The sequence below is a fragment of the Cryptomeria japonica genome, chromosome 5 (assembly GCF_030272615.1).
Source record: "Cryptomeria japonica chromosome 5, Sugi_1.0, whole genome shotgun sequence".
Lineage (NCBI taxonomy): Eukaryota > Viridiplantae > Streptophyta > Pinopsida > Cupressales > Cupressaceae > Cryptomeria > Cryptomeria japonica.
In genome coordinates, this window is record NC_081409.1 from 254,006,994 (window position 1) to 254,023,853 (window position 16,860).

The 16,860-nt window shown below is 33.8% G+C and overlaps 1 protein-coding gene across 1 annotated transcript; it reads right to left on the reverse strand.

Annotated features, from left to right (window-relative positions):
* Positions 1-13,912: 13,912 nt before the first annotated feature.
* LOC131875860 (probable L-gulonolactone oxidase 4) lies at positions 13,913-15,941 on the reverse strand. The gene is made up of 2 exons (XM_059220559.1): positions 14,990-15,941; positions 13,913-14,748 (listed from the first exon to the last, which is right to left on the reverse strand). Exons 1-2 carry the CDS (start codon positions 15,939-15,941, stop codon positions 13,913-13,915), a joined length of 1,788 nt encoding a protein of 595 aa, XP_059076542.1.
* Positions 15,942-16,860: the final 919 nt, after the last annotated feature.

A 16,860-nucleotide genomic window follows, 5' to 3' on the forward strand; every position in this document is an offset into this window, starting at 1 on the left:
TTACTCGTGATATTTTTCTTGTATTCTCTCTAGTGTGAGTATAAATAAGGCATGAGTGAATGTTACCCTCGAAATCTTTGTTGCACCAAATACCTAAAGTTTTACAACTTTCGTTCACGAAACAATTCAATTCTTCAAATTTCACATGAAAACTGTCATTTCGCTTTTATACGGCAATACAGACGATTCTGGGTATTGAGTAATCTTACCCAAATGAGAGCTTTTCCAGATGGTGATGGTGTTGGTGTTCTCCCGGAAGCAAAGCACGCCATCTATTCCAAACGTGCGCTCCGTCATGGCTATTTGCTGCACGAACCGAGGCTTGACTAGTACCTACCAAACGTCTTGCATGATGCGTTTTTTTCTACTCTGTGAGGGAGATGAATTCTTTTACGTGACTTGCCAAGAACTCGTTAAGAAGGATTTTGGTTGACTTCATTCATATTTATAATATATATTAATCGACAGAGTTACATAGGAATTCGGTTTTACAAGTGCGAATGGTTGGTTTATTTAGTTATGACATGGTCATTCTTACTTGATCACGACGATTTTTCATATCATCGTCTTTTTTAGAGTATCACTCTATCTCTAATTAGCTCAACCATGAAATCTTTTTGTATAGTTACACCTACTTATTTTACTTTCTATTTTACAATTAAGATTTAAAAATTATTATAGTCTATAGATCATTTGATGTGAAACTCCATACTCCTTATATTTTTATATTATGTTGTTTTCATAAATTGTCATCACATGAAACTAGTCAGTCAATCTCCAACACTTGTGTTTCATATTCAATATAGTTCACAAGAATGCATCTCACATGACTACAATCGGTCTACTTGGAATTCAATGCATTTTAATAAATAAAGATTTATAGCCATTCGTCTTTTAGACGTGGGAATGGTTTGTTTACTTAATGGTCATGACAATTTTCGTTATTACTTATTCAAAAACCCAACATCAACTTTTCAACGTAGCAACCATATATGAAGTTCTGGTTGTGTCAAGAATTTCTTATCTCTAGCATCTACGATACACATTGCTTCCATAGATTGTACGATGTCGCTTCCTCCAGAAAATAACCCATTGTATACTTCTCCAATGCTTGGAGAGTTTTAATAATTATCTTTTCTTCTTGTACATGATTATGCGTAGTCACAATAATCAAAGCTTCGAAGCAGATTTCGGTGTTTGGACTTTTAAACTCTTCTTCATCAAAACGATTCGAATCTAAATCTACATCTTCGCTCATTTTTTGAGATAAACGGATTTACAATACATTTATGGTTAATGGGTAAGAAAAGAGGTAAACGATGACATGTGTTGCATGGGGAGAGAACCAAAGATGTGGTTGGAGAAAGAGATCGATTATGCATCCCAAGTTGACAAATATTCAATCTACTTTAAACATGCCATGATCTAGATTGTTGCCAATTATTTCATCAACAAACCGAAATCACTTCACACTTTTATGACATTCTCATGTATTGTTCACTCTTCTCCTTACTATGACTCTCATGTGTATTAGGCGAGTAGTCCATGATCCGTACTCAAGTAATTAACCATTTAGCTTATTATTATTATTGTTGTTGTTGTTGTTGTTGTTGTTGTTGTTGTTGTTGTTGTTGTTGTTGTTGTTGTTGTTGTTGTTGTTGTTGTTGTTGTTGTTGTTGTTATTGTTACTGTTATTGTTACTGTTACTCTTACTGTTACTGTTATTGTTATTGTTATTGTTATTGTTATTGTTATTGTTATTGTTATTTTTAATGCTATTGTTATTTTTATTTCTATTGTTATTTTTATTTCTATTGTTATTTTTATTGTTATTGTTATTGTTATTGTTAAAGCTCTTAATGTTTATATTATTGGGTAATTTATGAAATCTCTTAATATTTATATTAAAGGAAAACTAGATATAGACACTAGACATGGAAAATATAAATTATTCATGTATACCACTAGAAAAAATTAAGGAATAATTTAGTGATTGTTAACCATCTTGTTGAAAAAGGACACAAATTAGCATTTGAGGATAAATTTTATATTATTAGCGATAGAGACAAGGGGGAAACATTTTAGCTATTGTAGATATGACAAATAACTAAATGTTACCTTCGATAATCAAAGTTAGTGAATCAAATGTTTTTTATGCTGCTATTGAGCATGCAAGTTGGTTGTGGCACCAAAGGTATATACATTTTATTTTTTAGGGATCTTACATGTCTAGGAAAAATATTGTACATGGTTTATTAAAATTCAAGCAAAAGGAAAGGAAGTGTGCAAGAGTTGTGTACTTGGAAAAGCACTATATGGACATGTTTCTTAGAAATGCATGGAGAGAAAATAATCTATTGAAGCTTATTCATTCATATTTGTGTTATTATATGCCCAAGGTAAACAAAGGTATAAAGAATTGCATGTTTATCCTTGTTGATGACTTTATTAGATGCATGGGTTTATTTTTGAAGAACAATAGTGTTTCTAATAGAGCATTCAAAATTTGTAAAATCTATGGGAGAAAAATAAGTGCAAGATATATAAGTGTTAAAGAATATATAGAGGCGGCCAATTTTGTTTGGAAGAATTTAATTAATTTTGTGCAAGGAATGGAATCAAGAGACAATTAAAAATACAATATATGATACAAGAAAAAGAACGAAATAGTAAAACAATTAGAAAGAAGCATGCTAGAAGAAGAGATCAAGTACTTTGTTGTTTGTTTCACAATTAGGAGATCAATTATTGTGGTATGACATTCTGCTGGCGTCAATAATTTCTTATCTCTAGCATCTACGATTCAAATTGCTTCCATAGATTGTACGATGCCGCTTCCTCCGAAAATAACCTATTGTATCGGCCTTCTCCAATACTTTGAGAGTTTTAATAATTATATTTTCTTCTTGTACATGCTTATGCGTAGCCACAATAATCAAAGATTCAAACCAGATTTCAGTGTTTGGACTTTTAAAGTCTTCTTCATCAGAACGATTCAAATCTAAATCTACATCTTCGCTCGTTTTTGAGATAAATGGATTTGCAATACATCTATGGTTAATGGGTAAGAAAAGATTTAAATTATAATGCAACCATTCTATTGGCCTATAAAACCATGGACAATGTTTGTAAAACAACTTTCAATCTTATTTCATGCAAGATTTTTCAACAACCGTCAATGTTATACACGTGTTGAATATCTCTACATTCAACGTAATCTCCATAACACGATAACTTAATTTTCTACCTCACAAAGGCTTGCATATTCATGACTGTCTCTCCTCTATCTTTTCATATAATGGTTATATTCCCTTTCTTCTAACACGGTTAAATTTCTAGGAACAAAAAGATTGCAAAAATTAATCAATTAACATGATCTTATTTTTTAGTGAAGGGATATCATCATTCTGCACTCAAAAGAAATTATATGACATCAATCTACAAAAGATTATTTGTAGAATTAGAAAAATATATTTCAAAAAAATGATAAGTTTAGGTCTAATTATGGTGGTCATAGTACACAAGGAGATTTTAGAACAACAATTAGGGCCAATTAAAAATTAATATAAACAAAAAATTCAGAAAAGAATTGAAAAAAATCCTCATCAATCTTCAGTGTGCTACACACTTTTTCCCAAAGAGGGTTAATTTTTCTTTCTACTTGGGTCAAAATATGGTGGTTGTACATGTGCATGGTATTGTTCTAAAATAGGCATTTTTAAATGGCGGCTTTTATAAACCCCTTTTGAAAATTAATTTATTTCACCACGGTATTCAAATAAATTACATATTTGTAAACTAGACTCGGAGTGTTACATTTCATATTACTGAACTTTTTTGAGATTCATTCTGGAAATGTTTCAAAATTTTAGATCAATTGCACGATAACATTTGAAAATCAGGACAAACACCTCCAAGAATGATGTAGGGACTCTGTAGGGTCATAATTTTTGACTCGGTTGTCCGATTGGCCTAAAATTTTATACGGAGATGCATCATGAGGATTTTTTTGGATTGCCGACCGAACCTAGTTCAGATGGAATTCGACTCGATCAAATTTTCAAGGCCCAATTCTTTCATCCGGGGATTCAAAAAGACTATTTTCTGGTTTTTCCCATATTTTAGAAAGTTGATTTTTTAGTTATTTTCAAACTCGTGGTTTTTATTAGTTTAGAAAGTTGGCAATTTATGTCAAAATCATGTTCTTTAGATATTTCAAAGTTTAGATGATTTTCTGGATACAGTTGAAAATTACCAAAAATGTGGTAGATTTCGAATTCTATAAAAATCTGTCAAAAAAGGGAAATTTTTGGTTTGTTTTTAAAATAGGCCAATGTTTTCATTGCAAGGACTTAATGAAGGTGGTTACACCAATTTTCTACTAAACTAAAGGAGTGAGTATCTCATGACCAGTTCACAAGAAGACCATGCAAGGCCTCACCGAAAATCATTGTACCCGATATATAAATTTGTATCCTTTGACTCATAGTACACATAAAAAAATTGTTGCATATATGCTAAAATTCCATTTATAGAACCACTCATAGATACACGATATAAGAAGTTAACTATCGTCAAATATCTAGACACCAACTGCCCAAAAATTTCTGCTTTCACTTCTAGTATATTTATAATTCCAAGGTGGAACAACCTCAGGGATATCTCCATTGGATCAAATTAAATCTATAGTAAGGTTTTCTCCTTGGCTTAAATAGAACCTCCGACCTTTTCGCCGATTAGGATCCTTCTCAATTATCTTGGCAGGTACTTATTATATTTATCTTAGAATTTAAGGTGAGTTTTCATATATATAGAATTCTATCATCTTTATTTAAGGGTCACTACCTTCCACATTTGACCTCTGACTGTAACATCCATTGTTATTTATTTTAGTAGTTCAAAATTGTATCTTTTTAAAGCTCCATTATGATTACTGTATGCCTAAAAATATCGTAAAACATGAGTCTTCTCTGAGACTCGGTAAGTGTTCTCCTACTACCCTAGAAAGTTTCCTCATATCTAGCCTTCTAAATTTACTATAAAATATTGGCAGTTAAACTAAGCCAAAAAATATATATATGAATGACTTAAACCTCCCACAGAACCAAAGGGAATATCTTGCTAAATGACTTTACCCTTATCCCCTCCATCCCACCAGATTAGTAAAGAACATATTCCAAATCTCTTTTACAAAAAACAAAACAAAACAAACAAACAAACAATTAAAGAAGACATGTCTAATTCTCTCAGAATGTTTACAAATTTAGAACATAAATTCAGCATGGAGGAAGCAATAGCAAATGGGATCTTTTAGAAAATGAATAACCATTTAAAACGAGTAAATTTAGTCTCTAAAACATTATTCAATAACGTTTTAAAAGTACATTTTGCTAATGATTCCTTGAAAGATCAAGATTCCAACATTTATTTAAATGATTGGTGAGGTCGTGGGATGAATTTAAAGATTTCTTAATGTTTCTAGACTTCAAGTTTGGTGATTTAGTTCCTTCAGTCAAGGTGAGACCCTCAAGAAAAGAATTATCATGGAATTTGCAAACTAGGAAAAGAACATGATTCTGCGCATCTCTTTAATAATAGAATAAGTCCTCCAATGTGTTCAAGGGAGATTAAAATTCATCACTCAAGTCATTCGAAGAATTAAGGTGGTTGTTACATAGGATATCATTAAAGCATTTGGTACCTTTTTAGATGCCATTATTTAGTCGAGCAACCTTACAATAAGGCCAGAGTCTGGTCTTTATTCATAAGGTTCCATCGGGTTGATCTCTTACAGTTCAATTAACATTTATTAGAATCCTTAACATCATAATAATATCTCTCATTCTTTCCATATGCTTTTGAACACTTTGGATCCAAAATGAAATGCTAATTTTTTTCTAAAAATAATGTCATTTATGTCTCTCAATCCTATACCGCCTTCCAATTTATATCCCTGGATCCTAGACTTCCTTCCGATTTATCTAAGCAACACCATTTCAATTTAACAACATGTTTTTCCTTATTACCTCTCCTATCTAACCAAAGAAATTGTCTGATAATTTTTTGAATTTCATTTATCTGGAAACTACTAAATTGATACACAAAGGAATAATATAGGTTTTAGGATGATAAGTTTTTGGCAGACCCGAAACCTGCCTACTAAAGATAGGTATTGTTTATTCAATTGACACATTTTTTAAATATATTTTTCTCTTAATCCCTTCCCACATCTCTTTTATATAGGGGTCGAATATGAAAGGAATACCCAAGTATCTAACCAATTCGTTAGGTACACCCTATTGGAGCTATAATTTAGTGAACCATATTGGGGGGTTGCTATTCTAACTAAGCATTACGCTTTTTTTTTCTTGGAGATTCTAGCTCCTGATGCTTCACAAAATAGATTTAGTAATTTTTTTCTTCAAGATTAGAAAACATGATGCTATCATCAACAAATTAAAAATTAAAGAGGTCTTCTCCATTTGGAAGAGACACCCAAGACTCTAGGTTTAGGAGACAAGGTAGAGTGCCTAGGATTGTAAAAGATTATAGATCTAAGGTTATCAAAAACAAGACTGGAGCATGATGACAACGCTATGTAATTTACATTTACAGAGAAAATAGACAAGACAAGGATCCATTATCATCTACTTGAGCTACCACATAATTCAAAAGAGTTCAAAACTTTTGAATTGTACCACTTGGGAAACCAAATTATTCAATTTTCATAATTAGAAATGACCACTCCACTCTATCATATGCCTTCAAGAAGTCTGGCAATAGATATTTAATGTTTTGATTAGAATTTCTAGACCATTCCATGGCCTCCCAATTGGTAATCAAATTATCTAAAATGTATCTAACCGTAATAAATCTTGTTTAGATAGATCTAATAAATAATGGAAATGTACCCATAGGTCTAGGGGCAGATATTTAGTTGGGATCTTTAGGAGAGCCAAAAAAATAAAAACAAAAAACAACCCCAACCAAAAGCAAACTACAAGAACATGTCCTTTAAAACTAACTAACAATGATCGAGCCAACACACAATACCGAGAGTCTAGAAAAGAGGGAGAGAAAGCACTCACCCACCGAGGCAAAAAACCATACAATGGAAAAAAAAACTCTTGCTAGAAGCCAAAGGGGAATATAGAAAACCCCCTCCTCCAATAAGCCCCTTCCATCACAACCGACCTTGCCAAAACCGAGTGTCACCTCCAAAACAAAGCCCTAAAGGTGGATAGGACAACCCAAAAATGAACCAAGAAAGCCATGTCCACCACTAACAATGGAAGAAATGGTACACACAACAAAGAAAACTCAACTTAGGGAAAGGGCACAAAAATGAGCCCCCCATGAGAAAAGCCACAATCTTTGCCATACCTAAAAGGGCAGAACCATGCCAAATGCACTGTTGATCAGGGGCAACCAAATCCGAATGCACAACAAAAATAAATTAACATGCTAAAAAAGAACCGCAAACACAGGGGCCCCTGCAGCATTAGTGGTGCCAGAAGAAAAAACATGGGATAAAACGACCGCCAGAAAAGAATGGTACCTAGGAGAGCCTCTAATCAAGACCATCGAGGCAATCAAACAACCTCCCTCATCATTTGGATCATCCACTTCACCATTTCCATCATCACCCTCCATGAACTTAACCCTACCTATTCTTTCTCATAAGGTGATAGATATTAGTCTTTCAAATTTGTTGTGAAGTATAGTAGCGAGAAGTTTATCAATCACATTGAAATCACAAGTGCATAGATCACAACATTAGTGAGAATACTTGAAATAGGTAAAACAATATAGGCATGGAGTAACTAAACACGGAGTTAGGTATGGGCTAGAATTTTAAATAATTAGTTTCTTGCGGAACAACACACAACGAGACAACATATAAGATTGAACCTTTCTTTGATTTAATAGAGAAGGCCCCACTTTCTACTGACCATAATCTTTTATCTCCTAAGAAATTTGAACTTATCCTTGCGTAAAGTTTCCTATAATTATCTTCTCATTGTTGATTTCGCAACACACCTATAAGAAATGTATGTATTGTCTATTCTAACACACGTTCCTTTAGGCTTTCCCATGATTGAACTAACACCAACCTCCAACACAAATAATTACTCATTCAATCTAACTATATATGACCCTAAAATAGCTATACTATGAAGATAAATTAGATTGATACAAATCTCCCTTGACACCATGAATAGCTTTACATCAAGAAGATAATGAAGAGCAAGTTCAACTTTCCTATACACAATAGATAGTGATGTGTGCAAGATGGAACACTGGAATCCTGACCAGTGGGCCTACTCATGATGCTGAGATATTTAAATCTGCACATCTACAAAAAGTAGGAAGACACGAACGATTAAATTTAGTATATTTACCGAAATCTAAATCTCACGCTCAGAAACTTGAAAATGGTAAGTGAGAAACAAGAAAGAAATGACTCTATCTTTCTAGTAGGTAGAGAAAAGGTAGCCATATCAACTATGAATCACTCCAAAGTTAGAGACTCGTGAAAGTTATCTTTAGTAACGAACGAGCAATATTTTTTTTACTTCCTGAATCATACCACAATTTTCAAATATAATTTTGCATTACAGATGTAATCCGTTTCTACATAGCAAGCACGTCATTGCCTTCGTATTGTTCCTAAGGGACATCATTACATAAGTTTGAAAGAAAAAAACTTGTAGAATACTATAAACATCGAGTTAGAGAAGTAGGGTAAAATATAGTGGAACTGAGAATGGGTGTTTCTAGTAGTTAGCCATCCTTTCCAAAGATGTGGATTGAACACCCCTTGCAAAAGAATAGATTATTTCTTAGCTCTATGCCATTAAATGAGCCCTTATATTTAGAAATTAATGTGGCCTCATGGAATTCCAAAAGTCTCGTGTGTGAAGGAGGAATCCCCCAATGTAATGGTAGGTGTAAATCCATATCCCACAAACCATCAAAGTGTCCTACTCCAAAAACCTAGTATCTCCCCTTCTGCTTGGTAGACATATAAAATCTCCTTGTTGCTTACTTTTGAAAGTGGAAATAAAAGAGACACTAGGATTTTGCTAAAGGAAGCTTGAAATTTAAACTAGATGATAAAATACCATATGAAGCTTGCTTCCACCCTTTCAATTTCATATCATCATTTTTTTTGGAAACCCACAAAAGTACCAAGTTCATCACAACTCCCTAATACCTCCTTTTAGTGGCTTTGATTTTTATTTTATTGAGAATGAAAGGTTCTCCTATTGAAATCATCCTATCTACTCACTCATGGTCAATAGTACATCATAGTGACATAGTTGAAACAACACGAGCTTACTTATATGAACAACATATTATTTACAATATTAAAATAGTCTATAACCTAAGTGAACCAAACCTGTACGGAGCATGTCAAATCAGGAGTGACTAAACGAAATAGGAAGGATGGATAATTTATTATTTATGTAAAATTTTCCCCTCCAGCTTTCTAGTTATGTTCATAGAAAATTTTAATTGAATGCTTTAGAACTATTATTGTATCATGTACTATCCAATCAAGTATCAAACATAATTATTACTAGAACTATTTTTGTATTAAACTATTTCATGGGAATGCCATTACATCTTTCCTAAAACATAGCACATACAAACTATATCTATGCTTAACTACTATCTCAACTTTCTTGTTTTGTTCATAAGGTCACTTGATTATGTCGCACGATTGACGTATTGATACGTAAACAGAATACATGCCATTAGTAACCTAATTCTATAATTTTTTTTAATGTAGCATGTCTCAGAACCATTAAATTGCACACATGGACTATTACAAATGCATATTAAATATTTTAATAATAATCCTTGTTATAATAAAATATATGTACATTCAACAAAATATTTAAATATTGTACATATTCTCATATCCCATCCTATAAGCAATGCATACGCATAATCAAATTTCTCCTGATTTTGAATGTTATGATTAGGCTCCCTTCCACTCATACACTTGACATTCCAAGAGTAGTGTAAGTAATTCTAATTGAATAGTTATCTCACATTTTTAGTAAAGGTATGCCACCGTTATCCCCCCAAAATGATTGCATATATCTTTTAATAAAATTCCAGTGTGTGTCATTATTTATCTATTTATTGCACATCTATATGGCACTAGAAAGTCCATTTCAAACATAGTTCTTAATTTCTAATAATCAAAATTCTTAAATACTTAGATATCAAATAATTAATGTCATATAAAACCACATTTCAACATGCCCATAACTACAGTAATAACTTATTGATTGTTAACATTTTCATGTTGTTGTATGCTATATGTAACTTTCCCTTACAATCCTTTATTTGCTTAAGATGGATACCTAATACCAATAGATTGAGAAAAATAGACGATATAAAATTTTAATAAAGTGGCCACATTCGAAAACCACCTCTAATACTAAATTATAATCTAACATCAAACAGAAAATTAATGGCAATTCAATAGATTAAGAAGCATAGAGAATATAAAATTTTAATAAAGTAACCCACACATTTCTCATGTATATAAAAAATATTTCACTGCTTGTATCATACGTTCATTTACAAACTAAGTGTGAGAATCACACACTAGATAACTAAAGGTTACAAATAGTGTGTAGATCAGAGCTCGTTTAAATTAATGCAAGATACTACTAGAAAACGTTTACCTTGATTCGATAACTATCTATTTTCATGACAATGATTCTTATATTGCATGCATCCAACATACACATGTACTTGCATATGTCAAAATTTGTTGCTTTCCACCCACCTCATTATTGCAACCTAACATGTATCTATTTTGAAAAATTCTATGAGAAGGCTGTTATATTTTTCTTATGACTATAATTAACATTTATATTTAATCTCCCAATTGATACAAATGATAGCTATACATTTTTATCATTTACTATATTATACAAACAGTCTATTGGTCTATGAAAACATGGACAACATTTGTAATAAAAATCTCAAAACTCATTTCATGCAATATTTCTCAACAAACATCAATATTATACACACATGTTGAACGTTATCTATAATAAACATCTTATTCTACAAAAAGATATAAGTAAATTCAACATAATCTTGACATAAGAGGACAACCCTATAACATAGGTATCCATTATCATCTACTTGAGCTACACCATCATTGAAAAGAGTTCTCAAGATCTGGAAAATACCACTTGGGAAACCAAATGCTTCAATTGTCATCATGAAAAATGACCACTCCACTCTATCATTTGCCTTTGAGAAGTGCAGCAAAATATTTTTTGTGTTTTTATTAGAAGTCACAACCCATTCTATGGCCTCCCAACTACTAATGATATTACCTAAAATGCATCTACCCTTTAAATCCTGATTAGGTAGAGCTAATAAATTTGCAGAATATATCCACAATTCTAAGGGCCAATATTTTGCTGGGATCTTATATGAGACATCGAGGAGAGTAATAGGTCTCCAATTTTTTATTATAGTCTTACCCACTCCTTAGGGTGTAGCTTGATAATACCTTTATTGATATAACCTATGTAGCCTTTGTTTATGGCTTCAAAATAGACTTGTACCAGATTATCAACTCTCATATCCAAATTCTTTTTATAGAACTCTATTAGGAGGCCAGCTGCTCCAGGAGTGTTGCAATTATTCAGCTTTTGAGTTGCATTTACTAGTTCTTCTTTAGATATTTCCAAATTTGGTCTTTTTGCAATATTATTGGAGATCTTCTTTAGATATTTCCGAATTTGGTCTTTTGTTTATTGGTAGCTTGATAAAGATCTACCTATACTCCCAACAAAAGTCTTGTCAAGAATGTCTATGTGTCTTGTGCAATCGTTATGTTCTTTTTATGTGATCGAAACCTCAAGCGTGAATTATATTGAGTGTGTTCTTTATGTGTTTATAAAGTGCTAGAAGTAAGACATTTGTTTTTGATATATCACAAAATTAGTCACTCATATTATGGAACAAGTGGAATTGGAGTGAGATAGAATTATAAATTTTCTTCTAGTTTTAGTTGATTGCCGATGATTATAATTTACTCATGCTACAAGGTAAAGTGGAAATGATATTTTTATTTGGTTAGAGCTTAAAGGGTGAAACAAGACTTAAATATGGATTTTTAAAAAGATGAAAGACATGTGGATGTTATATAGGAAGTTTTTAAAGAGTTGGAAGAGGATGTCTCACGTATCTCTAGGTATATAGTGAAGGTAATAATGGTAGGGAGTATGATCCAAATTATACCGTAGAATTTTAGTATAGAAATACAACAAAAAAATTTATTTTGAGAATGAAGCGAATTTTTTAAGTTGAAATAATGTCCTTTTCAGGGAAGAGATAAAAATTGATATACAACCTTTTAATGATGAGGTTAATATGGAGAAATCAAATAAACATATTGCATATTGTAAAATCACATCACAAGGCTTTTGCTACACATTTAAATCCTTTTGCTAATGCAGTCACTTTTGTTAGAAACACAGTTGTCGTTGTACCGAAATAACGATGTATTAATGCCCAATACAATTGCAAGACTTGATAAATCCACGAGAGGTGATTAAGCCATGTCACAAAATCGAGCAGTGTCTTGTGCATCACAAAGAGACCAAGGGCGCACACCTTGTAACAATCCTGCCAGCGCAAGTGAGGGGTTTGAGCCTGTGACTCGGGCTCTGATACCACTTGTTAGAAACACAGTTGTTGTTGCACCAAAAGATCAACCTATTAATGCCCAATACAACTGCAAGACTTAATGAATCCATGGGAGGCGGTTAAGCTATTTCACAAACCCGAGCGCTATGTTGCACATCACAAAGAGACCAAGGGGTGCACACTTTGTAACAACTTTGTATGGTAATTGTTTCATTTACATGTAATTAAGAATATTGTTATCCCGATTACAGGATTTTAGAGATCGTTGAAGAAATAGATATTCTTGAACAATATAAGGAGCAAATACACGAACAATAAAAGCATTAATATACAAGGTTAAAGAGTCCAAAAATATGTTGATAAGTACCATGCATGGTCACTACAACTTGGAAAAGATGTGATAGATAGAGAGGCGTTGATGAAGTATATGGGAGTGTTGTTCAATCACATGAAAATGATTTATTGCTGGAACAAAATCAAAGTGTTCATGAAGAATATGGACAAGACCACTGTATTGAGATGGAAATTAAAAAAACCACCTCTTATTATCAAATTACTAGTGTGAGAACGAAAAGATTCAAGGTGAATACTTGAAAAAGGATATAGAAGTGGAAAAGAAAAAGAGATGACTACTAAAAATTGCCATGGAGACCAAGGACAAGGAGAATGTTCTTAAATATTGTGATAAATAAAGATACCAAAAGGAGGCATTTTGAACGCTTCACATGTACAAGAACACATATCGTAGCAAGAAGGTGATAGGAACTATCGCTACTATTTGCAATTAGAACATTTGACAAGCAATTATAAAATATTTAATGATGAATTAAAGTATGTAGTCAATTTATCTTTCACAAATTTCAAAAGTCTTAATAATTTAAAAGCCTATAATTTTACAACAATTTGAAAAAAAATTAGTTCGATCTAATAGGATCTCTTATTAAATTCTCGTATCTCTAACTTAAGAAAAGCCATATAATATTAAAAAAAATAAAATGATTATTTAAATTCTAGACCATAAGAAATGCTAGAATGACAAATATTAAAATAAATCTATAAAAATATATAACCAAATGATATATCAAGTACTCCTTACAGTATAAAATATCAAGTTGCAAGTTATGTAATCAACACGCATTTATTTGTTGAGGATACATTTGTTATTTACTGCATTGAATAAAACTAAAGAAGATTCCACACAGAGCGGAGCTATAAACTGTTAATTGAGTTTTGTGCAAACACGTGCCTTCTTCCAAACCTTTCCCGGTTTGCAGAAGTACCCTTTTTGGGGAGCACAATGACTGTCCTCTCTACACTTGCAAACTTTGTCCAATGCGCACCCATCCCTGAAAATCTCTAAACTTCCTCCCCCGATCCCAAACAGACCATCTGTCCATTCATTAGAAAATAGTCCGGACGAATCAAATTTCTTCTTCACCTCCATGAACTTTTCTAAATTAGTTGCCCTCTTAGCTAGTCCTTGAAACAGGTAACCCCCTGATTTGCCCCAATGTAACACGCCACCATGCTTCTCAATTATCATCTGTTCAATCTCTTCATAGACATCTTCATTCCACTTGGGTGTACCGACCACCCTTGACCTATAATTCATCATGTCTAATGTCACCACATCCTCCTTAGGTCCCAAATACGCATCAGATTTCTTAATAGAGCGCATAAATATTCCTGACATGTCACACAATTTTTGAGGATTCAAATCCCTTATCCTCTTCACATCCTTTATTACTTGGGGCAAACGAGATACAGGCACTCTTAGTTCCACACCAAAGTATAAGGTAGCGTATATTCGTCGATCCCAGGAACAGACGGTCTCATTTTTATCTAAAATTGATGTGGGAGTGCAAGCCACAGAGTATCTTCCTGCTTGGCAGCCACCAGACGTTTGCATGTGGTGATTGAATCCTATTACCGGGTACCCCGTAAAGCGTTTTCCATCATTGAGAAAGCCGCTACCATTAATTGCAAGATCAAGTGTCTCGTTTATGAGTACACTGCATATAGCTTCAACGTCTGCCCTATCTTGGATTGCTTCATCTACACAATAGAATCAAATAATTAGATGAATAGACACGAATATTATTTAACTTTGTGATGAGAAGGTAGAACATTAAATCTTTAAAAAGTGATGGAAAAAAACAATAAGTTAACCCAAAGGCCTGATCCTTTAACTAAGCATTCGGTGTCTACTTTTATAAGAAAACTATTTGTTTATCATTATCATAATCGTTATTTATTTGGTGAAGATGGGCACATCAATTTGTTGACTTGTACTCACAATCTGCCGCTTTTCTTTCGATGTCGACTACACTGCTGGCGCTGCCAATTATAGAGTTGAGGCCATCTCCTGGAACATTGACTGGGTGTCGATCAATGGGAATATAAACCGCCTTCCCGTGTGAGGGAATCCAGTTTATGTCTGCAAATTCATGAGCTCTCAGGAAACTCTCGGCTTCATATTCCAGATCGGTGTCATCCTTCACCACGGTCGAAATGGAGCGCTTGTACATTGGCTGCAAAGCGAATGTGAGTTCGGAAATCGCTCCAAGAGTGCCCAGAGACAATCTGGCAGCATTCAATTCCTCGTCTGCTTCTGTCAAGCTGATCACCTTTGCATAGCCTTGGGAGGGAGAAGCAGGAACAACTAATCTCATTGCAACCACATACTCATAAACGCCACTGCCTTTTCCAACGAGGCCGCTGTCATGGGCGCCGGTGGAGATAACGCCGGCGGCGGAGACGCCGCTCCAGTAAATCATGGCGTTCAGAGCCAACCCTTCCTTGGCGGCCGCCTCCAGAACGTCGCTCATCAGCGCTCCTGCCTGAACCCTAATTGTCATGGCGGTCTTATTCACTTCAATTACAGAGGCATAGTTTTGGGTGGATATGATGAGGCCTTCGCTTCCCACGCACACCAGTTTTGGCTCACTGTGAGACAGCTTGCTCACAACTTTGATTCGTTGCTTGTTTTTCACTGCATTCGCAACAGCTTGCACAAGCTCTGCTTCTGATGTGGGCCATGCAGAATTCTGAGCTTTACAAATCCCACGGTCGTCCCAAACGCCTTGGTAATTGAAGACGTCGCATGCATTGCTTTTGCATTCAATTGCAGGAGGCGGCGCACAGGTTGCCTGAGAAGCCAACGTTGTTATGCAAAAGTACTGCAGCGACACACACAGGACCAGGAAAATGATGGATGTGGTCATCGCAACTGACACAGTTACACGCATTTACTCGTGATATTTTTCTTGTATTCTCTCTAGTGTGAGTATAAATAAGGCATGAGTGAATGTTACCCTCGAAATCTTTGTTGCACCAAATACCTAAAGTTTTACAACTTTCGTTCACGAAACAATTCAATTCTTCAAATTTCACATGAAAACTGTCATTTCGCTTTTATACGGCAATACAGACGATTCTGGGTATTGAGTAATCTTACCCAAATGAGAGCTTTTCCAGATGGTGATGGTGTTGGTGTTCTCCCGGAAGCAAAGCACGCCATCTATTCCAAACGTGCGCTCCGTCATGGCTATTTGCTGCACGAACCGAGGCTTGACTAGTACCTACCAAACGTCTTGCATGATGCGTTTTTTTCTACTCTGTGAGGGAGATGAATTCTTTTACGTGACTTGCCAAGAACTCGTTAAGAAGGATTTTGGTTGACTTCATTCATATTTATAATATATATTAATCGACAGAGTTACATAGGAATTCGGTTTTACAAGTGCGAATGGTTGGTTTATTTAGTTATGACATGGTCATTCTTACTTGATCACGACGATTTTTCATATCATCGTCTTTTTTAGAGTATCACTCTATCTCTAATTAGCTCAACCATGAAATCTTTTTGTATAGTTACACCTACTTATTTTACTTTCTATTTTACAATTAAGATTTAAAAATTATTATAGTCTATAGATCATTTGATGTGAAACTCCATACTCCTTATATTTTTATATTATGTTGTTTTCATAAATTGTCATCACATGAAACTAGTCAGTCAATCTCCAACACTTGTGTTTCATATTCAATATAGTTCACAAGAATGCATCTCACATGACTACAATCGGTCTACTTGGAATTCAATGCATTTTAATAAATAAAGATTTATAGCCATTCGTCTTTTAGACGTGGGAATGGTTTGTTTAC

Excerpts from the sequence above, each read along its gene's own strand:
- LOC131875860 (XM_059220559.1), bottom strand. The coding sequence starts at position 15,941 with ATGCGTGTAACTGTGTCAGTTGCGATGACCACATCCATCATTTTCCTG. Across the intron at positions 14,749-14,989 it reads CGAAAGAAAAGCGGCAGATT|ATGAAGCAATCCAAGATAGG; the intron begins GTGAGTACAAGT and ends TCTATTGTGTAG.